General features: G+C 34.2%; 1 protein-coding gene across 1 annotated transcript; it reads right to left on the reverse strand.

The window, feature by feature from the left end:
- Positions 1-960: 960 nt before the first annotated feature.
- On the reverse strand, positions 961-22986 carry LOC107453785 (uncharacterized). The gene is made up of 9 exons (XM_043052619.3): positions 22870-22986; positions 17790-17908; positions 17387-17596; positions 14783-14999; positions 11643-11883; positions 9204-9327; positions 4965-5151; positions 2842-3064; positions 961-1102 (listed from the first exon to the last, which is right to left on the reverse strand). Exons 2-9 carry the CDS (start codon positions 17898-17900, stop codon positions 1009-1011), a joined length of 1407 nt encoding a protein of 468 aa, XP_042908553.2. The 5' UTR covers positions 17901-17908; positions 22870-22986; the 3' UTR covers positions 961-1008.
- Between the last annotated feature and the right edge of the window lie 2298 nt (positions 22987-25284).

Below are 25284 nucleotides of genomic sequence, written 5' to 3' on the forward strand. Positions count from 1 at the left end.
AATTTGTTTTAGTTAATTGTCACAGTTACATTAATAAAATGTTATTGAATAACTATAAGAAAAAATATTGAATGATTAGTTTTGTTATGTGATTAATTTTGTATAACTTTTTTGCTGACAAAGCGAAAAATATATTCATTCATGTTTTTCAATTGACTTGTACCGATAAGCAATAGGATCTGAGTTTTATAATTATGTATTTATGCTAAAAAAATTTTAAAATTAATAAATATTTTAATTAAACTCACAAAGACTCACATAAAGAGAAAAATTTTACTGAAGTTTACTTAGAAATACTTTTGTTTTCTTTACAACGATCAAGAGGAGTATGTTAAAATCACTCTCGCATCTTTATCCGCATTTTTCAATCAACTTTTTCTTCGGCATATTGTCCATAACTTAAATACAAATAAATAAGTAATTTTATAACGCATAAGGCAACTCGAATTTATGATTTATGATAATATATATATATATATATATATATATATATATATATATATATATATATATATATATATATATATATATATATATATATATATATATATATATATATATATATATATATATATATATATATATGTAGTCAACAGCAAATTAAAAAAGAAAATTTCCTAACAAATTTTTTTTATGATATATTTTTAAATTTTTTTTTATTTTTACTAATGGTATTGACTATCACTGAAGCCGTTATATAGTGTAAAATTTCAATTCGAATTGCATTATGCGTGGAACATGATAGTAATTATGAAAATTAATATATACCACCACAAATAGATTGTTTTTTTCAATCTTCGGCGTAAAAATCAGTCTGAAATATTGACCTGGAAGTTTTACATCGAATTTTGATCCCCAGCGCCATCTGCGCACTTGTCAACAATCCATAATCAATATGTATGGGAAATTATCATTATGATGAAAGGGAAAAAACAATTGTGAATAAAAGCATGTCAAAAGCACAAAAAGGAAACTATTATTTAATATGTTTAGAAAAGAAAAAAGAGTTTAGTAACAATTTCTGTCGTAAATTTTTGTCAATCCATCAACTTTAGATGGAGCAAAGGTAGTTGTGCGAGAACTTCTGAAGAAAAGCCAGCACCTAAGAATGGGAAGAAAATGAACAACAATTACATTTCTTACCAATTATGAATTTCAAAACATTCAATAATCAGTACTGTTTAAAAATTATTTAATTTTTAGAGTAATTTTATGCTTGAATCAGTACTTATAATGAAAACAGAAATGTAACTGAGACCACACAAATTTTTTTTTTATTTTAAATTTTAATTATTCGTGTATGAGATTTGTACAACATCAATTTCTGAAAGCGCGTCAAAGAACAGATTTAATTAAATTATTTAAAAGTGCTATAATACAATGAAACAATTTGCAATAAGCTTTACTTCTGATAGGCACTTTGAAATGCAGTATTTATTTATTGCTAAATATTCTCAGTTGTTGACCAGATCATCTTATTAAATAACCTTGTGAGAACTTAAATAATTTTTATACTTTTTTTCAAGCAGATTCTACTGGAGTTAAGGCATCGGGGTAATTTTTTGCTCACAATTAAAATATCTATCCTGTGGGATTTCTTAGTAAAATGACTTATTTTGAACAAGATTAAAATGTAATAGATTTTATTTTTTTAGCTGCACGTTTTCAAATTAACAACTTTATTTATTTATTTTATTTATTATTATATATGGAAACCGTGGTCTCAGGCCGAGCATATGATAGATTAAAAAATTTTGCTGAGAACGTTAATAACAATGCGATGGAAGCTGATCAAACGATGTCAGAACTAAGTCTGGCTGTTTCAGCCAGAACTAAGTCTGCCTTAAATGGATCAAGGGGGAAACTCGGGGGGCGTGGAATCCAGTATTAACCTAAGGCAAGTATTCCTGCAAAAGTTAGTTAGACCAAAGGGGTCATGTTTGTTAAGTCTCTAAAATTTTGAAACCAACAGCAATATGGTCTTTATTGTTCCTCAGTCACCAGTACTTCCAAGACAGGCTGGAACTCAATGGTCAGAAAATAGTTATGCTTCAAGCTACCACCGAGGTTAGAGCTCTGGTTTTACGCAATGAGAGCTCAGTGCATTCGTGACTACGTAAATAATTTAAATAAAAGGAGGGTCCTGACCTAGTTTACACAACGTGAGATGATGCTAAAAAATTAATTGGAAGAATATTTACAAACAGCAACTTTACATGCTTAGTATCTTTTATTAAAGTTCTGTTGATTTCAGCTTTTCCAAACAGTTTGCATGTTTTAAGTGTTGATTTTACATTCAGTCTTTTTTTAAGAACCGGTTTGCACTGTCGTATACTGACTGAACTCTATCAGTGATTACTGTTCATGTGGATAGAATAATAGATAATAATTTAAGTGCGACAATAACGCCGTTAAAACTTTTTGTAAATTGAATAGGCGTCTCAAAATTGAGCCATTTTCCCTCTCTCTACACTTTGCCCCTCTCCGTTTCAATAGTGTCAACAAATCTTGCTTTATTCCCATCGCAGTGCGTCTCTATAATTCGAAGTTGAAATTTACTTAAGTGCGGAGAAATCAAGATTTTTTGAAACCATGGAAAAGGAGAGGAAATCATGTAAACTTGAGATGCCTACTCTTTTTGCAAGGAGTAAAAGTGGGTGTGTGTTTGAATAAAATATGTGTTTGATATAACCTATAGTGCTTGAATATAACCATACTGACTGACAAGATTTGTGTACCTCAAGCACCTGACAATGGCTGCAACAATTACAGTTTTAAGCCAAATTTAAAAATCTATTGATTTCCAAACTTAAAGTACTTAATGATAATTTAATTGCTTACTGTCTTTCCTTTCTGACAATTCTGAGACCTTTGCTTGTATGATCGTACTCCAAAACTGGTGCATTTTCCGCATATCCTATGGATCTGCATTTTGGTTCTTCTACGCATTCTTTCTTGCATTCTTCTAAGTCATTGACAAGACCACCCAATTCGATTTTTTCGTCATGAGATACCTTCAAGAGTCCACTTATGCCTCGTCTAAATGTATCTTCACATTCGGCATCTAAAAGGGATGTTATTATGTAATCAATCGTACTTACGCAGCAAGAATGACTAGGGTTTGTAGCACTATGACATGCCACATTTTAAAAAATTTCCAATGAGTGTTCAAGTTTTAAAAAAAGTTAAATTTTTATGTCGTAATAAGATGTTTCTGTTTATTTCGACATCGATTGATCTTTTTCCAGGAAAAAATATCTCCTCCTACCTTTTTTTCATTATTTGGCAAAAATTATCCCAGCAATCACCTAGAAAAGTGGGAATGGTTTCATAGTTTTACCTATGTCCCTAAGATCAATGTTCCCCAATCCGCGGATCAAATGGTACCGGGCCGCCCATTTCATTGAAACTGAATTTAAATTCCTAGGTTTATACCCCAATTTAAAAATATCTGGTAAGGAATGGATATGTGACCCATTTGTCAACAAATCGGTGGAATTTAGCTTGTCTGTGCAAGAAGAATATCGACTGCTGGAGATTGCAAACGATGGTGACCTTAAAACTACGCTCGAGACAACAACTCTGCCGGTGTTCTGGATTAAAGTTATGGCAGAATACCCCGAGATTGCCACCACAGCACTTAAATCCATGTTGCCATTTCCGATAACCTATCTGTGTGAAGCGGGGTTTTCTACAGTAACAGCAACCAAAACAAAGCAACGGAAAAACTGGACATAAGCAACACACTTCGGGTGTCATTGTCTCCGATTTACCCATAAAAGGAACAGTCTCATTGTAAAGAAACAAGCTCAGGGTTCTCATTGATTTAACGTTCTAGTAAGTTAAAATGTTAAATCACATTATATTTATTTCTTGGTGTAACTGTATTTTATTTTGAAGGCATGTTTAAATATAACTAAATTAAAATTAATAAATCAAAATAATCTAAAATATAAGCAATTAACGTCCCTCCCCCCCAGCGGGCCACCGTAAAATTATCAAACATTGACAGGTCCGCGGTGATAAAAAGGTTAGGGAACACTGCCTTAGTTCATATGGTTGGAAATATGAACTATGAGATGTATGCGGATATTCTTCACTGGGCTGCCATCCCAATTCAAGGAAGGCCCATTTCTCATCCAGCGAGTTAACACCTCCACTCACACATCGAGATTTGTACTTCCATGCTCTGAAGGAATAGGTAAACTGGATTAGCCTTCTCAGAGCCCCGATTTAAATCCCACAGAACACCTTTGAAATGAATTAAAAGGCGAATTGCCTAAATAAGCCGTCCTCACTGCATGCATTTACTTCAGCTGGGATGGACGAGCTGGGATCAGTTTCTTTGGACACCTGTCAAAAACTGGTGGAAATTCTCCCAGACGTGCGATGCCAAACCAACATCCTATTAATGTAAGCCTTAGGACTCTCCGAGTTCGTACTATTGAGTGTCCGGATATTTTGGCCAGATAGTGTACGCAACCTTTTGAATGATGGTACTACTATATTTACTTGCCGCGATGCCTCAGGGGATAGAGCTTTTGCCTTCCAATAAGGTGAACCGTGTTCGAATCCCAGCGATGGCTGGTAGTCCGGCTGGCTAGCCTGCTTGCATCAACCACAGTGCAGACGTGAAATATTCTCAGTGGTAGACAGATCATCGGTAAGAGTCCCTTCGCCGTGGTCTTCCGTTCCCGTGGTCTTCCTCTGCAAGCGCAAATGTGGGTTAGTTCCATCCAAAAGTACTTAGCAAAGGCAAAACTTCTCCCAATACTTGATCCACGAGTTGCCTTGTCTTCTGGATTGGGTTCAAAATTACATAGCTGCGGAGTTGAGCATTAGTAGTCGTAAACCCAAAAATCGGGTCGGCTGTTCAACGACGGTTATAAAATAAAGTAAAAAAATATATTCACTTTAGTTTTCACGTTATAGTTTTCACGTTCACTTTAGTTTCTTTGGCTTACCTAAATCTTCTTTCAATCGATAGTATAGCATTTTGTAGGAACTGGTCTGTTTAATTAAACCCCTATGGTACATCAGCATGGCTGATTTCAAATAGTTTGCGTCCATCGGGTCATAGATACTGGCATTCCCGGCCACTCTGTTGAAGAAATCAAGGGTACCGCGTAGGTGGTCAAACAACTTCAAAAGCTGATGGAGATGAAAGCAATAATGTACAAAACATAGCAATAGTATATAATATAGTATAATCAGATAATATAACAAGATCATTTTTAATTAAGAATCTCGTCTTTCTCGAATCTACTGTCAAAATCTGTGAAGAGAAGCATTTTTTTATAAACTTTTAATTCATTTAATCATACTCATTTTATCATATGATCTTAATTTTATCGTTAAACCCCTTTCGAATAATGTGATGCACACGTCATCTGACTATAAGCGGAGAGATATATTGCACGTACTAGAATTTTCTAACAAAATTGTCAGAGTACAACTCTGCAATCACAATTTTAGGAAAAGTTATTTAATAATAAGTTTTGTAAGTTCTTATAATTTTGAAAAATATCTTCGTATTTAAGGTAGTTACGCAATGTATGCAATGTATTTTATTATGCATGTCTTTAACTCGTTACAAACTATTTACCAATTATATCATATCATTTTATTCAGCTGAAACATTAAAAGTGTCGAAGGCATTTAAAATAAATAAAAAGGTTATTTTTCTGTCAAATTTTTAAGTTCAAATTTCAAAAATTTATAAACTCTATAGCTTTGTGAATCGGAACCCGACCCAGAAGTCAAAGTGAACTCCTGAATAAAGCATTAAGTTTAATAACTTGTTTTCTTGGAGGAATTTTTAAAGTGAGAAAAAAACAAAGGAAACCGCCCACGGTTAGCCTAAAGGCAATTGAATCCAATTTTCATCTACTATTAGAGATTTTTTGCATCATTGAAGTCATTTGAGCGTCCGGTTATTAAAATTAACTGACCGTAGCTAGGTTTCAAAGCTGGAAAGTATAAATAGAAAGCAAGTTCGTTATCCTCTAATCGTGAGGCTTTATCGTCAGGGGTAACCACACCTTTCCATATTGTGACACCCTCTCTAGATTTGAAATTAGTTCATGTTGGACCAACAAAAAACAATACGATATTCTACATCGGGGTGACGGTGGCTCACGATGTTTCCAATAAACGTAAATCAATATTACGATAGCATGATGAAACTTTTCGTAGATCCTGCATGAACAAATCATCAAAACGAGCCTCATCTCTGATGTTGGACCATCATAAAGTAGTCTGGACTCATTAGTACATTGTGGTAGTGGTCATTTTTGATGGTTACCATCAAAAAGTGTGAAGGAAAGCAAATAATGGTTACCCTCACGATTATCTTGCTCTCTTAAAGGTAAACCACCAAAACCTTTGACTTGAGTTGGCTTATAATACATTATTTGTACAATTATTTGTTTGAGTGGCAAAATATTAATTTTATGCATAAATAGGTGTTTCATGTGTGTAAAAATATGAAACAAAAACTATGGAAGTAAGTGGTACGAATCTAACTATTGTTAATACAGCTCACTCTTAAAAGTACTTGAATTCTGATTATATTATTTTATTTTATGAACAGCCGATCCAATTTTGGGTTTAGGACTACTAATGTTCAACTTTGTAGTCTTGTAATTTTGAACCCAATCCAGAAGACAAGGGAACTCTTGGATCAAGTATTGGGAGAAAATTGTCTTAGTGGAGGGCTCTTTTATAGAACTAATCCACTTTTGCGTAACATGGCGAGGAAAACCATGAAAACCTCCCACGGTTAGCCTGATGGCAAGGGGACTCTATCTCATAATCGGTCTACAACCGTGGATATTTTACGTCAGCACTGTGGTCGATGCAGGCCGGATGCGGAATTCGTATCGGTCAAACATTGCTGGGATTTGAATCCGGTTCACCTCATTGGATGGCGAATGCTCTATCGCCTGAGCCACCACGGCTCAAAGCCTGTTATTTGAAATTACCTTCCTCAACCACTATCTTGTGTGGTTTAAAATCGAAATATAACGTTCTAATTTGAAATCAATCCGTGTGATCATGGGCTGAAGTCGGAAAAACTTGTATTAAATATGTTACTGAGGGCCGTAAAGTGAGAAAAATGTAATCACGGTCCCGATCGCGTAAAATCGCGAAATAATTTCTTAGAGTCACTATAGAGCGATACTTGAGCATTTAGAACAGTGTCTGTTGGAAACCCATTAGCTTCACACAAGCCTCAAGTCGAGAACCCATCATAGCTTTTTCAAAAAAGACTCATGTTTTACATACAGCTTGAACTCTACTCCCTGCCTAACGAGAGAACCACCTTAGTGTCTAGGCTGCTATGGAAACAGGAATATACGCAATTTAAATAGGGAAGATTCTGAAACGTATCTCCCAGATCCGATACACTAACTGTCCTAAATGCTTACCCTAGGTCCCCACTTAAAAAAGTTTTACCTCGTACCATTGCCACAGACAGTGAAAAGTTCAGTGAAGTAGTTCTATCAATGGATGATTAACCGAAGAAAGCTAAGCACAGGTGGCGTTGGTGGTTAAAATTCGTCGTAAGACTTCCGGGTTACTACTTGCGATTGATTTTTACATCTGAGCTTGAAAAAGCCCGCCATCCAATATTATTATACTTATATATGGCAATATGCCCTCATTATAACGCGTTGTTTCAATTTAAATTTCAATGGAACAAGCAAAAAACGAATTTGGAAAAGTTCTCAAGCATGCTATGATTCTATCCAAAAAATGACAAACAGCAATACACTTATATAGCCAAATAAGGGATAGCATTCAAATCAAGGCAAACCTTACACTTTATTTATGTTGTGATGTTAATTATCTTAAATTTGCTTTAGGTTTAAGACCTGTTAGAATTTATAAATTAGAAAAAACTCTTATGAATGGTAAAATCACTCGTTAATTTAAACACAAATCACAATAATAAAACTTCTTAGAATATTAAGCCTGCTTACGCATAGCCTCGTAAGTATAACATAAGCGGACGAATACATCGGAAATTTTCGAAATTTCTTCCGTTTTTAAAAAGCTTGTTATTGTTTACATTTAATCAACCATCCATAGACGGAAGTGCATCGAAACTTTATTGTTTTGAAAAGCAACAGATTACCATAAACGGATCAATAATGGACATAAAGTCTAGGACTACTTACGGTAATTCACATCTCAATCTGCTGCACGCGCTTTGTGAGCTCTGCTTTTACGCTGTGTATGTCGCTATTTGACAAGACATTTACTTCAGGTTTTTTAATTAAAGATTATACATCAGGTTTCAATCAATATCAGGTTTTTTAATAAAAAATTAAAAATTTATTCGTTGGAAAATGTAAGTAAAGAAAAAAAATATTTTCGCTGTTTTTTATAACTGCTTGGTTACAGTCACAATTATGAAAGTACAGTGAAACCTCTCGGAAGCGACCGCCCTCCGTTTCACAGTAAAATAGTAATTGACTGACTTCAAAATTGGTATAGAAGGTATGTGATTTTCTCAAATGATTTTAATTTTAGTCAGTTGATTTAATTTTCTTAGTGCGGAAATGCCATTTCTGTTGGCGTCATGAAAAGACGGATTGATGTATAAAATCTAGTGTCTGTAAAAATAACTGATATAATTCTATGCACAAATAAATTTAATAATTATGAATGATAGAACTATTTTAAATAAATAAACAATTATGTTTTTTGTTAAAATTGCTTTTAATTTCATATCATAAAAATTAGTTAGCTTTAAAAGATGAGGTTAATTGTTTGATTGAGGTGCTTAGTTTTTTCTGAAATAAGTTTTCATTTCTAATTTAACTTTCAACTCTAAAAGTAAATTATTGATAGCATAGTCTTTAGTGCACTCTTATTGCAACATGAGGTTGTATCGTCAAAAAGAGCTCTCTAAATAAGAACCTCACACAAATATTTTGAATACATTTTAACCTGCTTATTTGTTTTGATATTACTTCGTGTTCACTTATTTGACCCTTTCTGCATTTGGTACAGTGGTCTGTCCGGTCGTTAGGAGAGGTTTTGATGGTCGCTCCTAAAGGTTTCCTTCAACACAAAGTCTATGGAAAAAAATTCCGTGCCTCCCAAAAGTGGTCGTAAATGGAAGTGGTCGCTACACAGAGGTGGTTTTTCCTGGAGGTTTCACTGTACTACTTTTTGAATGTATAAATACTTACCTTGTCTTCTTGTTCATTGGTAAATTCCGTCAGCGAGTTGGATAACCATTTCCTCATGGCTCCCATTGAAAACCTCAAGTCATCATACATTTCATCAAGGATTTCCATTTCTTTGTCCAACTCACTATTTTGAAGAATTAAAAATTAAAAAGAAAAGGATAAGGTATCAAAAATCTTTATTAACTATAATTCTCCATCTCTGAAAATAGTTCATAAAATTTAATACAGCGAATTCGCGATAACTCGAATCTGATAGGACTGACGAAAAACTTCGACATATCGGAAGTTCGACTTACCGTTAGTTTCGGTTTTGGACTTTCAAAATATTGTCGGATTACTTAATTAATGCTTATTTATTAATTACAAATCTTCTAAATGCTTACAATATTTAAGATCATTTTTCAGACAAGCCATTTACGATAAGACTGTTTGAAGCACTTTACAATACCCTGGTCCATCGGCTGCAACTTTGCTATTGTGTTTGGCGGGAGAAACTGCAAGTTCACTGCTTTCAAATTAGGTAGATCACTATGCGCTGTGCATTACTTTTCTTTTTTTAGCGAAGAATTTCCGATCCAATTTTCTTACATAGTCTTCAAATAAAACTGATGTCATCCAAAACTTTTTGTTAGACTTGTAATCCAAAGGATACGTTTTTACATACTTGAAACATCGGGGATTTCGGTATTTTCCGATAACAACTAAGGGCAATTTCTCTGTCCCAAGCGCATTTCTTCCAACTAGGACAGTCAAACGTTTCTTGCTCATTTTACCCCCTGAGCAGTTTTCATCCTTAAACATCATAGTCTTATTTGGAAGACATTTAAAAATTAAACCTATTTCATCAATATTGAAAACATCATTTTAACTGTATCCTTTAAGTAAATTTGGTAACGTTTCATTTAACCATTGCTCACATACTTCAAGAGGGACAGCTTTAGCTTCTCCATGAAGAGTGGAAAGACATTGTGTGTGTGTTGCAAAGGAAGGAGCAAGATATCAGCTCCTAGGTTATTTTTTTTCTTGCTTTAAAGGATAAAAAAAATCGAGTTAAAAGGAGTAAAATTCGAGTAATCGAGAATAATTAACATGAAATTGAAGATGAAAGGGTCGGGACCTCATAAAAAAATCGAGTTATAGTAATATTCGAGTTATCGTACTTCGAATTATAGCGAATTGATTGTATTTAATAAATTCACTGGAGAGAGATATGTGTATGCAAATTGTTTTCATAAGATTTTACTCATTGTTCCTTACAAATTGATGACGACTCCTTTTTTTTATAGTCAAATATTTAAAAGATTGCATCGATTATGTTTGTTAGCTTACGGCTTTTTCTTAAATACGAAAAGAAATTTCACTGTAGTTTAATGAAAATTTTATTAATAGTTATATTTCTTCAACTTATTAGGGCAGATGTGCATAAGTAAAATCAACTTGGATGGCTGTCGTTGTCACCAAATTGCTTTTTCAAAGCCGTCAGAAGAAAGGCAACATGGATATTTTGCTGATAACTATACGTTTCTGCGCGCGTTTCTATAAACTGAAATTGTAGTGTAATAATGTAAAAAAAAATGAGTTCGTAACTGAAGAAATATGGCAAGTATGTATTATTTTCGGTGGTGAATAATTCTAAGTAAAGTTAATTTTTCTTTCCATGCCCCCCCTCCCCACTGAACCGTGACCTTAGTGCAGCTAAATCAAAGGTCCTTTCTGAACGGGGTCATGTTTAGTTCCGCATAGAAAACATCTTGCTGAGATAAAAAGATACCATAAAAGTTATACAAATTATACTGGGATCGTCAATTCAATCCTGATAGCTGCTAAAACAATTGATGTATATACGCAGAAAAGGGAACTTTAAATCAGTCGTCGCTGAAAGTGTTCTCATTGGCTACGGTGTGGAAATTTGGCGAAAGGGGTATCTGTAGCTTAGGCGTTGTCCACGTCACCTGACTGAAGAGAAATTACGTGGCATTTCAACCATGACTGGTAAAATATAACCGCCGGAAAACGATGCTAGGTGCTTGGCCATTGTTGGGTGATATGTGTGAGCGTTGCTTTCTTGATTGGGCCCATATTTTAAATCGCAAAACTTGAATACGAAATCTGGGAAAAGACCGGTTCCATGTCTAGAACCTCCCCCATCACCTCTCCGCTGGTGTATGGGAATATATTGCATTGTTTTTCCCTTCCATAATACCCCTCACTTATATATATATATATAATTATTAAATTTAGCGTTTCACGATGCTTACTCACTCACTATGTTCCATATAGTTTCCAAACTTAAACAATGTTAATCGGTTTGAAAATCAAAACAAAAACTAACGTACTCCCAATTCCTATGAGTATCTAAGCTTTTACTGTTGAAAGCATGAGAAGTGTTGCCGTAGGTAAAGCTCATTTTGATCGCAAATAAAACGAAAGTAGTCTTACTGGTGTGGTCTTACAGATGGAAATCGGTTGTCAAGCTTGCGCAGAGGTCTAAATTCCACAAAAAGCGGACGTCCAACTAGTCCCACGTCAAATTCAAATGCCTTGATGGCTTCCCATAGTTTGTCAGGCGTCGAAATATCTTCTGCAACGGGATGGCTCGAAAACCTTTTCACTTGGACGTTTATTGTATCCTTCAAATCTGGATGATTTTTAATGGTTTCGAAAGCTTTATTCCAAAGACCTGTGTGCATCAGAAATAAAACTTTTATTAAAAACCATTAATAAAGTGAAGTACTACCTTTGCAAAACAGGTTGAGGGATGCAAAAGTGGCCTCTTCTTTCGCTCTCTCGGATTTGAAAAGAATTTTTAATTTATGTTTTTAAAGTTTTAATGATTGCGCGTCATACGATCGCACTATACTTTTCGTGAAAGATTGAAAATAATGGCAGTGGCGTCTCTAGACTTAGGTGCACCGTCCCGCAAGAATTATAAATGCACCCTGTCTTGGACTCAACACAATATTTTTAAAATTATATGAGTTAAGAACACTATGAATAGACATTTGGGATTGATGAGATGTCAAAATTGTAGGGACTTGGGAAATTCGTAGTGCGAAAAAACCACCGAAAAAAGCGATCGAAAGACTACATTTATTTAGATGTGGCGCGCTCAAAAACTTAATTCTTTTTGTGTGGAAAACAAAATATAATAGTTTCTTTTTTGTCTTTTTGTTTCAGGTTCAGGTGCTACTGCGGGCACCAGGTTGTGCACCCCTGTGCATTATTTATTGATCATGCTCCCTCAAACCTCCTCCCCCCCACATGGGGTTCTTACTTATGTCACTGAATAATGGGGTCACTTTATTAGATTAAGAGAAATAGTGCTTCGTATTTTTAGAACTTTTATAGTTTTTTCCTTGAAATCATATTGCAATAAGTTTTTGCTATTTGTGATTTTGAGTAAATAATTTAAAACTATACATTTGTCCGCTTTTGGATTTTATTAAAATTTTTCAAATTTATCAAATTATTTTTATCAATTATTATTTATCAATTATTTTCGATATTTATTAAAAAAACTAAGAACTGACAGAAGTAAAATACTTTATTACCTTCAAAAAACTGCTTATTGTATTGGCATAATGATATAAAAAGAATAAATATAACGCATGCCTAATGTCACAAATTGTGATTGGATGATGGCCTTATATTTAACATGTATCGAAAGACAGAGTAAATATCCATCCTCAGTTTAGTTCAGAACGTTAAAGAGAAAGGATATTCCGAATTTTCTTTCCCGTCTCCTCCGGTACCGTTTATCCACCAGGGGAGAGCAGAAATCGATAATTGCAACATGCACCGAAGAGCCATTACATTATGACCACCCTCCGTCTATAACAATGGGCTCGCCCAGGTTTTCATGGTTTAATGGAACAATGTTTTCATGGGGCACATTAGGACCCATAATCCTCATAGAACAATCCCTGACGTCTGTAAGCTACTTGAACATAGTTGCAGACCAGGTTCACCCATTCATGGCAACGGTTTTTCCTGCGGGGGATGGTGTTTACCAACAGGAGAATGCACCAAGTCATAAGGGTCGAATCGTCATGGATTGGTTCGAGGAACATTCCAGTGACTTTCAAGTCATGTCTTGGCCCCCAAATTCACCTAACCTTAATCCAATAGAGCATTTGTGGTCCTACTTGGAAAACCAAATTCGTGCTGCCACGCAATGCGAGGGAATTGCAGGACCAGTTGGTGAGCGCTTGGTACCAGATACCTCAGACTACCTATCAGCACCTTGTGGAATTAATGCCCCGGGGGGTGCTAGCAGTTTTAAGGGCTAAAGGTGGTCCTACATGTTATTAGCAGGGTGGTCATAATGTAATGGCTCTTCGGTGTATATCTATCAAAGGGTACATCAAGATCAAATGCTTGATATTTTGGATAGTTCAGTGTTGGTGCGAAGCGCCACTAACTGATTTGTCGAATCTGTGATGCCCTGTGTTCTGAGGTCATAAGGGAATAAGTTTATGCTAGTATCAAGATTGTATACTAGTGAATTGATGTTTAATAATCGTGATCGTAAATGTGAATCGTAATATGTGATTGTCAACATTCACCGGTGAAAGTCAACAACCACCGATTTCGGTCATTCACAGTAACATACACATCATTTACATAATAACCTCATCAGGACGTTTATTTCATACTTTGCCTAAATAGCATCCGGCTTTCAATGTAACTTGCAATGAAGCAAATGGCAAATGAATTCGGAAGACACAGCAAGCTTGCTGTGATGCTACTCAAAATAACCGACTGTGCTATTTTACACAAATATAACCAAATAAAGGATAACACGAAAAACATGACTAACTTTACGCTTTTTTTATGCTGTGATATTAATTTTGTTACATTTGTTGTAGGCTCATGATCTGTTAGAATTTATAAATTGCAGAAAACTCTTATGAATGACAAAATTATGAGTAATTTTAAACACAAATCACGATAAAAAAAGTTCCTGGAATATTAAGCCTGTTCACACATTACCTCGTAAGCATGACATAAGCGGAGGGATACAGCGGAAGTGTTCTAAATTTCTTCCGGTTTTAAGAAGCATGTCATTGTTTACATTAGTAAAGTAAGTAGTGAAGGTTTGTTTTTTATTGAATTTTTGAAAAATCTTTTGTTTTTGCGAAATTAAACGACGGTATAATTTTTTAGTTTACTCCAGATCAATTTTTGCTAGTTGAAGCAAAATTAAAAATAAATTTTAAAACATGGGAAAATGTACAGCATTAAAATATCTCTCCAAAATAAGTAACTGTATCATTTTATTCTTTTAAATTTTTTAAGGAAGAAAAATGAAAGCACTAAAAATTATGAAGCGCTGTTTGTTTCAATCTAAAGGTGCGACGCTGTTATTTTCGATCTTTCTTAAAAAGTATAGTGCTGTAAAAGTATACTATATCATCAAAGGTTTGAAAATGAAAATTAAGAATTTAATCGAGTTTCAAGATGACTAAGAGACCAATCTAAATTTTATGCTTCCCCCGTCATCTTGGGTTTAAAGTTGCATTTTTGGTTTGAAATTTATTTTTCTTATCATTATTTAAAATGAAAAGAATATTTATTACCTACTGTCTTTTCAGAAATTGTTCCCATTACTCCTAATTTCGATGTCAAGATGTCCCTGACAGTCTTATCGTCATCTGGGTGAGTGCAGATCACTTTATAGAATATAGCACTCCATCCACCATAGATGGCAGATGCGGCATAATGAGTACGACTCCTTTTAATTTGCTCTGACCATTGGGGGATTAGCTTTGCGTTGTCACTTAACTCTCTGTAAACCTACAAAATATACAATATAAAAAATTTCCATGTATCTTAAAATCAAAAATGGCGGAAACTGCTTTATACCAATCTGGTGTAGTGTTGTGAAACACCACAGAAAACTCTTAGTTCTTGGAGTTTACAACACAATCAATCAGTGGACAGTTCTTGACGACATGAAACACCAAAGAGAATCTTTCACACTATTTAGCGTCAATTTTTAGCATTCAGTAACACTAAAATTTACAATTAATTTAAAATTTAAAGTTAAATTTACAAGTAAGATCTGATACATATAAGAGTCAGTACTATAAACTACCAAGTAGGAATCATTTATTTAGGATGCTCATTTACACTAATTCATAAAATAAATTTAGTTGATGCTAATTGTTAATCAAACATACACTACGCACACAGCTCAGAGAGAATATTAAGCTAAATTTGAACAAGGCTTAACAAAACGGTAACGGATGCAAATTATATATTATAAAATTATTTAATAGTGTTGACAGATATTTAAAAATTAAAATATAATTCGCCTTATTACAAAAGTAAAGCAGCGTGAGGAGAAATTAGCTTGTATGGGCAAGGCCTTATTTATAAGGCCTGAGAGGCCCAGGTCGACGGCCCCACGTTTCTGGGGGCCCCTTAAATGTTTCAAATATATTATATTTGCGTTTTTCCTTAAGAATTATCTATTAAAAATAAGAGTTAACTAAAATTGAAATAAGTATAACCATAAATTTACTTATATATCGTAATTTAATTATGTTAAAATAATTTAAAAACTCTTCACAATTAAACAGCATGTAACTTTGGTTTAAAGTAACAATCAGCACCCTTGATAGTTTTATGCCTAGGGTCAACGCTTTCCTAGATAAAGCCCTGTGTATGGGAGTAATTAGCTTAGGTAAAAGTTATGTTAACACGTACCCGCGAACCATCCTCATGTGTTTGGTATACATACCCGATTCCGCTTTTTCTGCAAATTTTAACCACAAATTCTTGTAACTGGACGACTATTACGTACCGCTGAGATGTAATGGCACTGTGTATTAATATTAGAGATGATCGTGTGCCTTATTTGATGACACGCCATACCACCACATCTGCTGTAGAAACGGCCAGCTGCTGGACAGCGTTGGTAGGATTGACACCTGCCTACCGCTACCTCCATTTGAAGTGGTGTCTCTCTGTGAAAAATCCAAATTTCATTTGGGTAGTGATAACCATCGTGTACGAGTGTGGAGGCCCTATGGTGAAAGCCTCAATCTTCCCTACACTACAGAGCATCATACCACTTCTACAGCTGGTGTGATTCTTTGGCGTGTCATCGCATATGACATACGTCAATCACCCCAAAAATTGACTTGGTAACATGGCAGCCAGTGCACGGAACTGCACACACGGCTTCTGTGTGGCGGTTGATGGTTTCCGTGTCTGATCGGCTTGGGACCTTCGGATCTCTGGAGTTCTGGGGATGTATTTTTACGCAGTGGGCGAGAAAAGTTGTAAAACCGCTTCACAGGTCTGTTGGCCACATGTGGTGACCAAACCAATTGTGTTGCCACTCATAGCAGAGCTCCAATGTACCATTTTCAACCAGACAATGCTTGCTTGATTATCAAAAGATAATACCCAGCAAGGGTGACACAGGAATGCCTCCGTCACATTTCTCTACACACTTCCTTGGCCTGCTAGATCACCAGATCTGCCACCGAACTATCATATCTGGGACTAGTTGAGATGGCTTGTTGGACACCTTCCAAGTTTAGTCAATTTAGTGGTGTGTTACAGCAACTGTATTACAGCAACAAGTGAGATGCCGCAGGACATTAAAAGAGACTACCCCAACACATCATTCTGTATTCGCGTTAGAGGAATCCCAAGAGGGTACTGAAATCTTCTTTCATTTGTAATCTTAATAGTAATAAATTATCATTTCGCTTTGATTTTTAATTCACTTACTTATATCAACGTTGCACTTTGGTATGTAAAATTTCGTTTCATTCTGATAACTCTTTCTAGGTGCGCTAGTTTTTATGGCAATGAGCGCAAATTAGGAAGCTAGATCAACTGCAAACTCGCAATGATCAGACTATAATTGACATTTCCCTTTATCCTTCTTTGACTTTTTATTGTTCATTTTCAATTATTTATTTTTCTCTGGTAACTATTTACTGTTTTTCAAGCTGCTTTGTGTTGCAGTGAACTGTATATATGGATTAGTTTCCTAATTCATACGTAACAACATATGTCCATATGTATAGATTAGTTTTCAAATAAAGTCATAAGGGACACAGCAATTACAGCATAGTATATTTACAACAATAATAAATAAATGAATTATTAAAAGAAAGCAAATAAAGAAATTTCACAGTGGTATTTGTAATTAACTGCCTCACCGTTTGATAAAATGATGAAACTACGATGGTTGTAGCTTTCGATTTATGTTGAGTCTTAAGAAGTCCGTCAAGGCCCAAGGTGCCTGAGGCTGAACTCAGATGATTCGATTTAATTCGCAACACTAAATCAGCTGGAAGTCCTACGTAAGAGTATGGATAGACATTCTGGTCCAAAATGTTGTACGTTGAGTTCAGAACATGCAACGGAACCTAAAGAGTAAATATAGCATAGCACGAATGAATAGTCATGAACAATAAATACAACTAGTAAATCTTGAGTTCTCATAGTATGTTTTAGTTGTTGAGTTTTCATAGCACATAAAAAGTAGTTAAAATGTATTCTAAATGTAAAATGTAAGTAAGTTCAAAATAAGTAATAAAAAGTATAGGAGTAAAAATGTACCTCCGTATAATCCTGACTGTCATAGATATCTCCCCCGATATCATACGTCCTCAAATCAATAGTTCTGCCAAGAATGACAGACATCAAAAAAGGTATGACCACGCTTACCATGGCTGATTCTACAGTATAAATAGAAACATAAATTATGAAGCAAAAATTATGAATTTCGTCTAAAATTTAAACATTGAACCTTTTTGGTTGGCAAAAAAGTCGAGTTGATAATCTTTTCTGCACACAAAATAAACTTTAATCACACATCCGTCATTCTGTTCGATGACCTTTTGTCCGGTAACTTTAACATCCTATACTCATAGAACTTTTGGTCCTTATCAGCATAAATATATCAACTAAGTACGATTTGGTGTCAGAGTTCTTATTGAAATTTTTACCATTTAAAAAGTCTTGTACTAATCGAAATAGACGATATTTCGATTTTACAAGGTCAGGGATACATGGGGGATGCGACATCACCTCCCGACCAAGGTTCAACAATTTCTCTCGTGTCGTCTCATTGAGTGGTTGAACACAATTCCTTTGCGATATGTGATCCTCGACCTAGTACGTCAGAATTATATATTTCGTAATTTACAAAATATTTTAAATGGTAAAAATTTAAATGATGACATCAAATCGCACTTAGTTCAGTTTTCAAGCTCATAAGTTTCCCAAAAAATGGCAAATGATCATCAGACAGAGAAACGACTAAGTTTTATTTCAGACTTAAAAAAAAAAAAAAAAAAAAAAAAAAAAAAAAAAATGCTTTTATTGTAATCTAATACATTTCATCCTTGTGTTCCAAATTAAAACAGTTTTTAGAATTTGTTGATTATCGATATTGAAATATCGGACCTGATTTAATTTAAATTTGGTACCAAGATTTCCATTATAATACCAAGTTTCTGTTATAACCCAATACATTTCATCCTGGTGTTCAAAATTAAGAGAGTTTTTAGATTTTACTGATTATCTATACTGAACTATTAGAAATTATTTACATTAAATTTGGTACCAAGATAATTTGACATAATACAAACAAAATATTCATTCAACAAATATAATACACGCACATGATCTTGCGTAATCGTTCTCTGAACGTCTGAAACAGTGTTTACAGGATCGAACAAAAATTGGTCTCTTAATCTCTTAGTCTTTAATGTAATAATCTCTTAATCTTAATCTTAAAATCTTTTAATCTTTCAATGTTATTCAGGTCATTAATCGTGATTTCATCCGAAAAATAAAGCAGTTTAGATGTTTCTACGGCAGTTGATCCACTTGTTATGCTGTTTTCAGGTTCTAGTTGTCTTCTCCGACAACTGCGAATTCCAACTGTCCTACCCAAGGATACAGTTAGATGGGAGTTTAAAGTCTTTGAACCTTTATAAGGCATGTATTGTACACCTTACACACCTTATAAAGGTGCCCATAGGTCTATAGTCATGATATACTATAGTCATGATAAAAAGGTGCCCATAGGTCTATAGTCATGATATAAATTCATATAAAGTCTACGAAACGCAACTTAATGTGACCAGAGGTCTGTAGAGGTCGCTAACCAATACCCATTAAAGAATTATTGGCATTCTTCAATATCAATGTATCGACCAGAGACCCTCCACTGCCTGAGAATACAACCTTTATGGAAACGGAAGTTAATGGTTTGGGAAGGAATCATGATAGATGGCCCCAAGTTCCTTATAAGAGGCCCTATTAATAGAGTATAGAGATAGGTTTTCAGAACCCTACATTCACTTTTTCGGGATTCAGTTTCTTAAATTTAATATTAATGGATTACAGCGCTCTGCCTAATAGACCTCACTATGGGGATAATTTTCAAAAATATGAAAATATTAACAGGGTATATCTGTCAGCTAGATCACCAGACCTGAATCCAGAACTATGTGTGCTCCTTTGAGACCTTATTTGCGGTCATTGTATGAACTAGTACAAGAGAATCTCCGTGTCTGGCTTTAGTTCCTATGTAAATTCTCGCACATGTAAATTCTCGCTCTTTTGCAATGGTTCCCCTATGATTTTCTCATAAAACTATACGACTTTTCTGCCAAGAGTGTTGTTTTTGTTATAAATTATGTTTGCATTTGAAGATTTGTAGACTCACATGTGCCGCCCCGCTAGATTTATAAGCACATTCTATCTTAGACTTATCATAAAAAAAATTTATAACCATAGGAGTATGAAACAAAAACACTGAGGTCAAGAGATATTTGGATGTTCACAATCATTGATTTTATTTTAATTGAAGATAATTAAAATCGCAATTGTGATGAAAAGGCAGACTCAAGTTACTGAATTGAAACATTGAACTTATCATACTGAAATGAATTCTTTTTTCTAGTAATAGGAAACAATAACTCGCTATCTTATAATAATTATATTCGAAGTATAGTTAAGGGTTATTATTATTTAAAAACTGAATTAAAAATATTTCAGAGGTAAAATTTTTTTTTTATTAATTTTAAATCGTTTTTATGGTCAGTGTGCCTTCAAGCCTCGTACGCCCCTTCACACCGCACGGATTGCGATGGAGTTTTTTTACACCATAACGCTTTCTTTCGTTTTTCTTTTTTTTTTTTTTTAATTGATGAATATTTAATTTTTGTTGTTTTTTTCATCACTTATTTTCAAATTCAACACAGAGAACAAGTCTTAATTTTTGGTCGTAAATAGAGGAGGTCGCCACATAGAGGTGGCCTTTCCTGGATTTTTCACTGAGCCCCGCTCACCAACCTTCATTATTATTCATTGTTTTTCTTTCCCCTAAAAAAATGATATGTTCCACAAAGAACATTTTCTAAATAAAATATAATAATTTTAAGCAATAAAATGCTGTTAAGAATCGTAGCGAGTACTTACGAGTTAAGTACTTGGAGGGGAAAAAAATGAAGCTTAGGAATGTATGTATTCAATGCATGTATGCAGTAAAGTAATTTTACTGCTAAACGATTTCATTTTTATCAGTTCAAATAAGAAAAAAATTTTATCTTTCGTAATTTAATTTAATTTTTGTATTTTTAAACTTTTAATATAACTGTTTAGATTATTATCTGAGAGCAATCTTCATTCTCTCTTCTTATCTTTTTATTTTTTTAATTAATTATTTTTGTTAATTTTGGAATAAAGCGCTAGCTTATAAAATAAAGGTCTCGATAGAAATGAATAAATTTTCGTACAAAAATGGATAAAAGGTCTTTTAGAGCAATAAGTTTAGAACTAATTAAAATTTTGAAGAAAAAAATAACTCAAGTGCAGTACGCAAATAAAAAAAACGGACCACCTTGAATAACGTTTGATCTAATGATAGGATTTTCACGTTCTAGGACTAATTCTAAATAGCTGGAAGGATTGACTTTAAATATGCTAATTAAGGACAGCAGACGATATTTTAAGTTACGGAATCATACACAGAAGCGTACTTTCTCTGAGTAAACATTTATTTTTTTCCACGGTAATTCGTATTTTTGACCCCCAAAATATCGGGGGTAGCCGCAATCCGGGAAGTATGGTCCCAACAGTTTGGCCAGGACATCGCTCCAAAATTTGGACCAATTAATTTTAATTTTACCTTTTGCGTATTTCGCTATATCTCGAGAACTTTTGTAGCGAATTGAAAAATGTTTGCACACAATTATAAAATTCGTTTATCCAAAGATAATTCCATGCAAAAAAATAACTTTTTGTAAATATTTATTATTTTATTTAATAATGGTGAAAAAGTTTGAATTGTAAGGTGTAAAATTTTTTACCTCATTTTAGAGAACATAATTTTATATTGCAAAATACAAAATTTGAGCGAAATTGGTCAAGTAGTTCTTGAGAAATTGAATTTCAAAAAATCAAATACTTAAAAAAAAAAAAAAAAAAAAAAAAAAAAAAAAAAAAAAAAAAAAAATTCGCACTGCACATTAATAAAAATTTTTTTTCAGGGCTTTAATTTTCAACTTGGTATTTGCGATACTGCAAGCTGCAAAGCGACTGCTTCTTCTTCTTTTTTTTTTCTTTTTCGCTACAAGTTTCACAGTTATATTCTCGAACAAACTATTGAACATTAAAAATTTATTTAATTCTATCATATTCCTTAAGCATATTTTCTCTCTTACTTCGTAATTTCAAGTTTTTGAGTCTTATAATTTTTACACAGCAAAATTAAAATGCTATGTAAATTTTAAAAACCAAAGGAACAGCGGCGTTAGTGGATCTTACAATTACAATAGAAATTTTTTTCACAACAATTATCCTGTACTTAACCATAACTTTTTAAAATGCTAACATATTTCTATGCATTGTTCCTGAATTTTATAGAATGCTTAGTCATTTTATGGATGTCTAATGTTCATAGACAAAACTTGTATTATTGTATAATTTGCATAGCCATTATAGAGAATGCCTGCAGACAATGTGAGAAAGATTTTTATTTTCGTTCTATGCCGATCTGTTATAGGTATTCTATAGTAAATCATGATTCTTACATAGATATCACATGACCACATTATTTTATTTTATAAGCGTCATTAAACAGCCGAACCAATCATGAGTTTATGACTTTCAATGAATAGCCTCGAAATTTTGAATCCAATTCAGAAGACAAGGAAACTCCTGGATCAAGCATTGGGAGAAATTTTGCTTTCGGGGAGGACTTTTTGATGGAATTAACCCACATTTGCGTTACATGGAGAGGAATACCACGAGAACCTCCCAATGCAAGGGGACTCTAACCCAAGATATTTTATGTCAGCACTGTGGTCGGACTGAAACTAGTATCATCCAGCCATCGCTGGGATTCGAACCCGCAACCTCATTGGGAGGTGAGTGCTGTATCCGCTGAGCCACCACGTCTCTGGTCACATTATTTGTAAAATTTGCTTTGAAAACTGTGTCGATAATTTTTGCTTGGAACCCGGAAAAACAATTTTAAAATTTTGATTCGGGCAAAAAATTTACTTTTTTGTTAAATATCTAGAAATCATTCAATGTGAAACAATATTTGATAAAAGTAGGCATAGAAAGATAACACACATTATTGTAGTTTTAAACACATACTGTAGTTTTAAAAATAACTCACCTTTTAAAGATTCCCTTGATAAATAAGTAAAGAGCGTTTGGTTTTCCGTTTTATTGATATATATACAGGTGAACTACACCATGTGTTGCTCGAAGATAACGAAAAGTAACATCTGCAATTTCCGTAAAATATTAAATCAATTCAGGAGTAACAAAAGAGTTTATCGGAGCTGATAGCATTGATTTGCATATATTAAGCAAAATTCATCGAAATATTTCAAACATATTCCTAAATCTTGTTACTATACTAACTCCAGCAATTAAAATGCCATATTTTTCCAGACATGCAAGACGAATATAAGAACTAATCATTGGGGCTGCACATTAATATTTGAGTGAGGCGAAAAAATTATATCGAAATCTGATGAATAGTTATAGAAGAAAATGCGCGTAAAAAACGTCAATGACCTTTCTGATTGCCGTCAAAAGCTGAGAGATGTTGAAAAAATTCTAAGACCACATGTTTAGAAAAGACTTCATCCGGCAAACAAACAGATTTTTGATGTTTTCTACAGCCGTCTTCATTAATAGTGATTTGTTATATTTCGATAACATTTTCGATCCTTCCTCACTTAAAAACTAATTTACGACTCCCTACATACATACTTATTTACTGTTTTGATTGGGGTCGGGATAGCCTGGCTGGTAGGGCGCTGGTCTCATGTTCGTGAGAGCTGGCGTCCGAATCCAGCATGCCAAATACATCCCGTGTTGTAAATGGTGACTGATGCGCGCTAAATCTGTCGGATCACAAAATCCTCTATGTTCCCATAACAAATTATACCTCTAGAGGTATTGAATTGGAGATTGAACGTCCTCTGGTTCATGTCAAAATTACGATCTGTGGATGTATGAATAGGTCCACCCTATAAACAGATGTGACGTATGGGTGTGGCAGACGTAAAATTCTTGGCCTTAGATGGCACCACTGGAAAACAAGAGCAATTGCACCCTTACGACAACAACATTGTTTTAATTTTTCACCAAGAAATTTCCTAAAGCAGGAGGCATAGGTGATAGAAAAACGCAACACACTTAATTTAAGCATATTATCAGAGAAAACATAATTATCAGAGAAAAATAATCAAATGTCTGGGGAATCCAGTAATCTCCAGACAAAATTTAGACTAGGAATTTTATTTTATTTTAAAACCGTTGTTGAACAGCCGACCCAATTTTTTTGGAATGTTCAACTACTAATGTTCAACTCCGTAGCCTTGTACTTTTGTACCCAATACAGAAGACAAGGGAACTCCTGGAACAAGTATTGGAAGAAATTTGCTTTCACTGAGGACTTTTTGATGGAACTAACCCGCATTTGCGTTGCATGGAGAGGAAGTCCTTGAAAACCTCCCCCGGCTAGCTTGACGGCAAGGGGACTGTAACCCATGATCCGTCTACCATTGAGGATATTTCATATCAGTACTGTGATCGGTGCAAGCCGGGTGCGGAATTCGTTGCGACCAGCCATTGCTGGGATTCGAACCCGGGTAATCTCATTGGAAGGCGAAGGCTCTATCCCCTGAGCCATCACGGCTCTACACTAGGTATTTAGAGAAGATATCATAATCATGCAATAAAAATTCTGAATGGTTCTCCTTAAACCTAAAACTTTTTTCAGTTATTAGCCAGTGGCCGGTAAACTCTAATGATTTAGTAGGCACATTTTCCTCAAATCTAATGAGTCTGTGACTGATACCGATAGATTCTTTTCACTTTTACTAACTCTATTTTTGTTGCTTGGATTAAATTACATTAAAAAAAAATTGATATTAGAAGTAATCTACGGCTATAAAAAAAAACTAATTCATCAATAAAACTAATATAAATATGTGACAAAATCTATTTTAACTTATTAACTTTGAAAAACTTATTTTAAAAAATATTTGGGGAAACAAAATACATTTAACGCATAGAATACTGTGAATGACCGAAATTAGTGTTGTTGTCTTCCACCGGTGAATGTTGACAATCACATAGTCGCTTTGGTAAATGTTCGAAATATATACTAGGACTAGTTAAGTGCCACTGGCCAGTATTCACTTGCCCGGTATGCCTTACACTGATGCTATTTTAAGTTTCAGTACCACTGTTCGGTATACATTTGCCCGGTATAACCTATACTGATGTTTCTTCTAATCTATTGTCAGCAGATATTAAAATATCAAATAAATATTTAAAAAAAATTTAACGAATAAATTAATATTAAATCGGCTATAACGAATATTTTGGACATTCACCAAAGCGACTATGTGATTGTTGACATTCACCGGTGAAAGTCGACATTCTCTTGATTTCGATCATTCGCGCTAACATATACATTACACTTTTGAAATATGGGAACTGCTAATGTTACGTCAAGCGCTCAGGTATCATAATTTTGATCTAGTTGCGCTTTCTGCGTCATTTTGTTAAC

This window comes from Parasteatoda tepidariorum, chromosome 3, assembly GCF_982258835.1.
Source record: "Parasteatoda tepidariorum strain Cologne lab strain chromosome 3, Ptep-v5.0, whole genome shotgun sequence".
Classification (NCBI taxonomy): domain Eukaryota; kingdom Metazoa; phylum Arthropoda; class Arachnida; order Araneae; family Theridiidae; genus Parasteatoda; species Parasteatoda tepidariorum.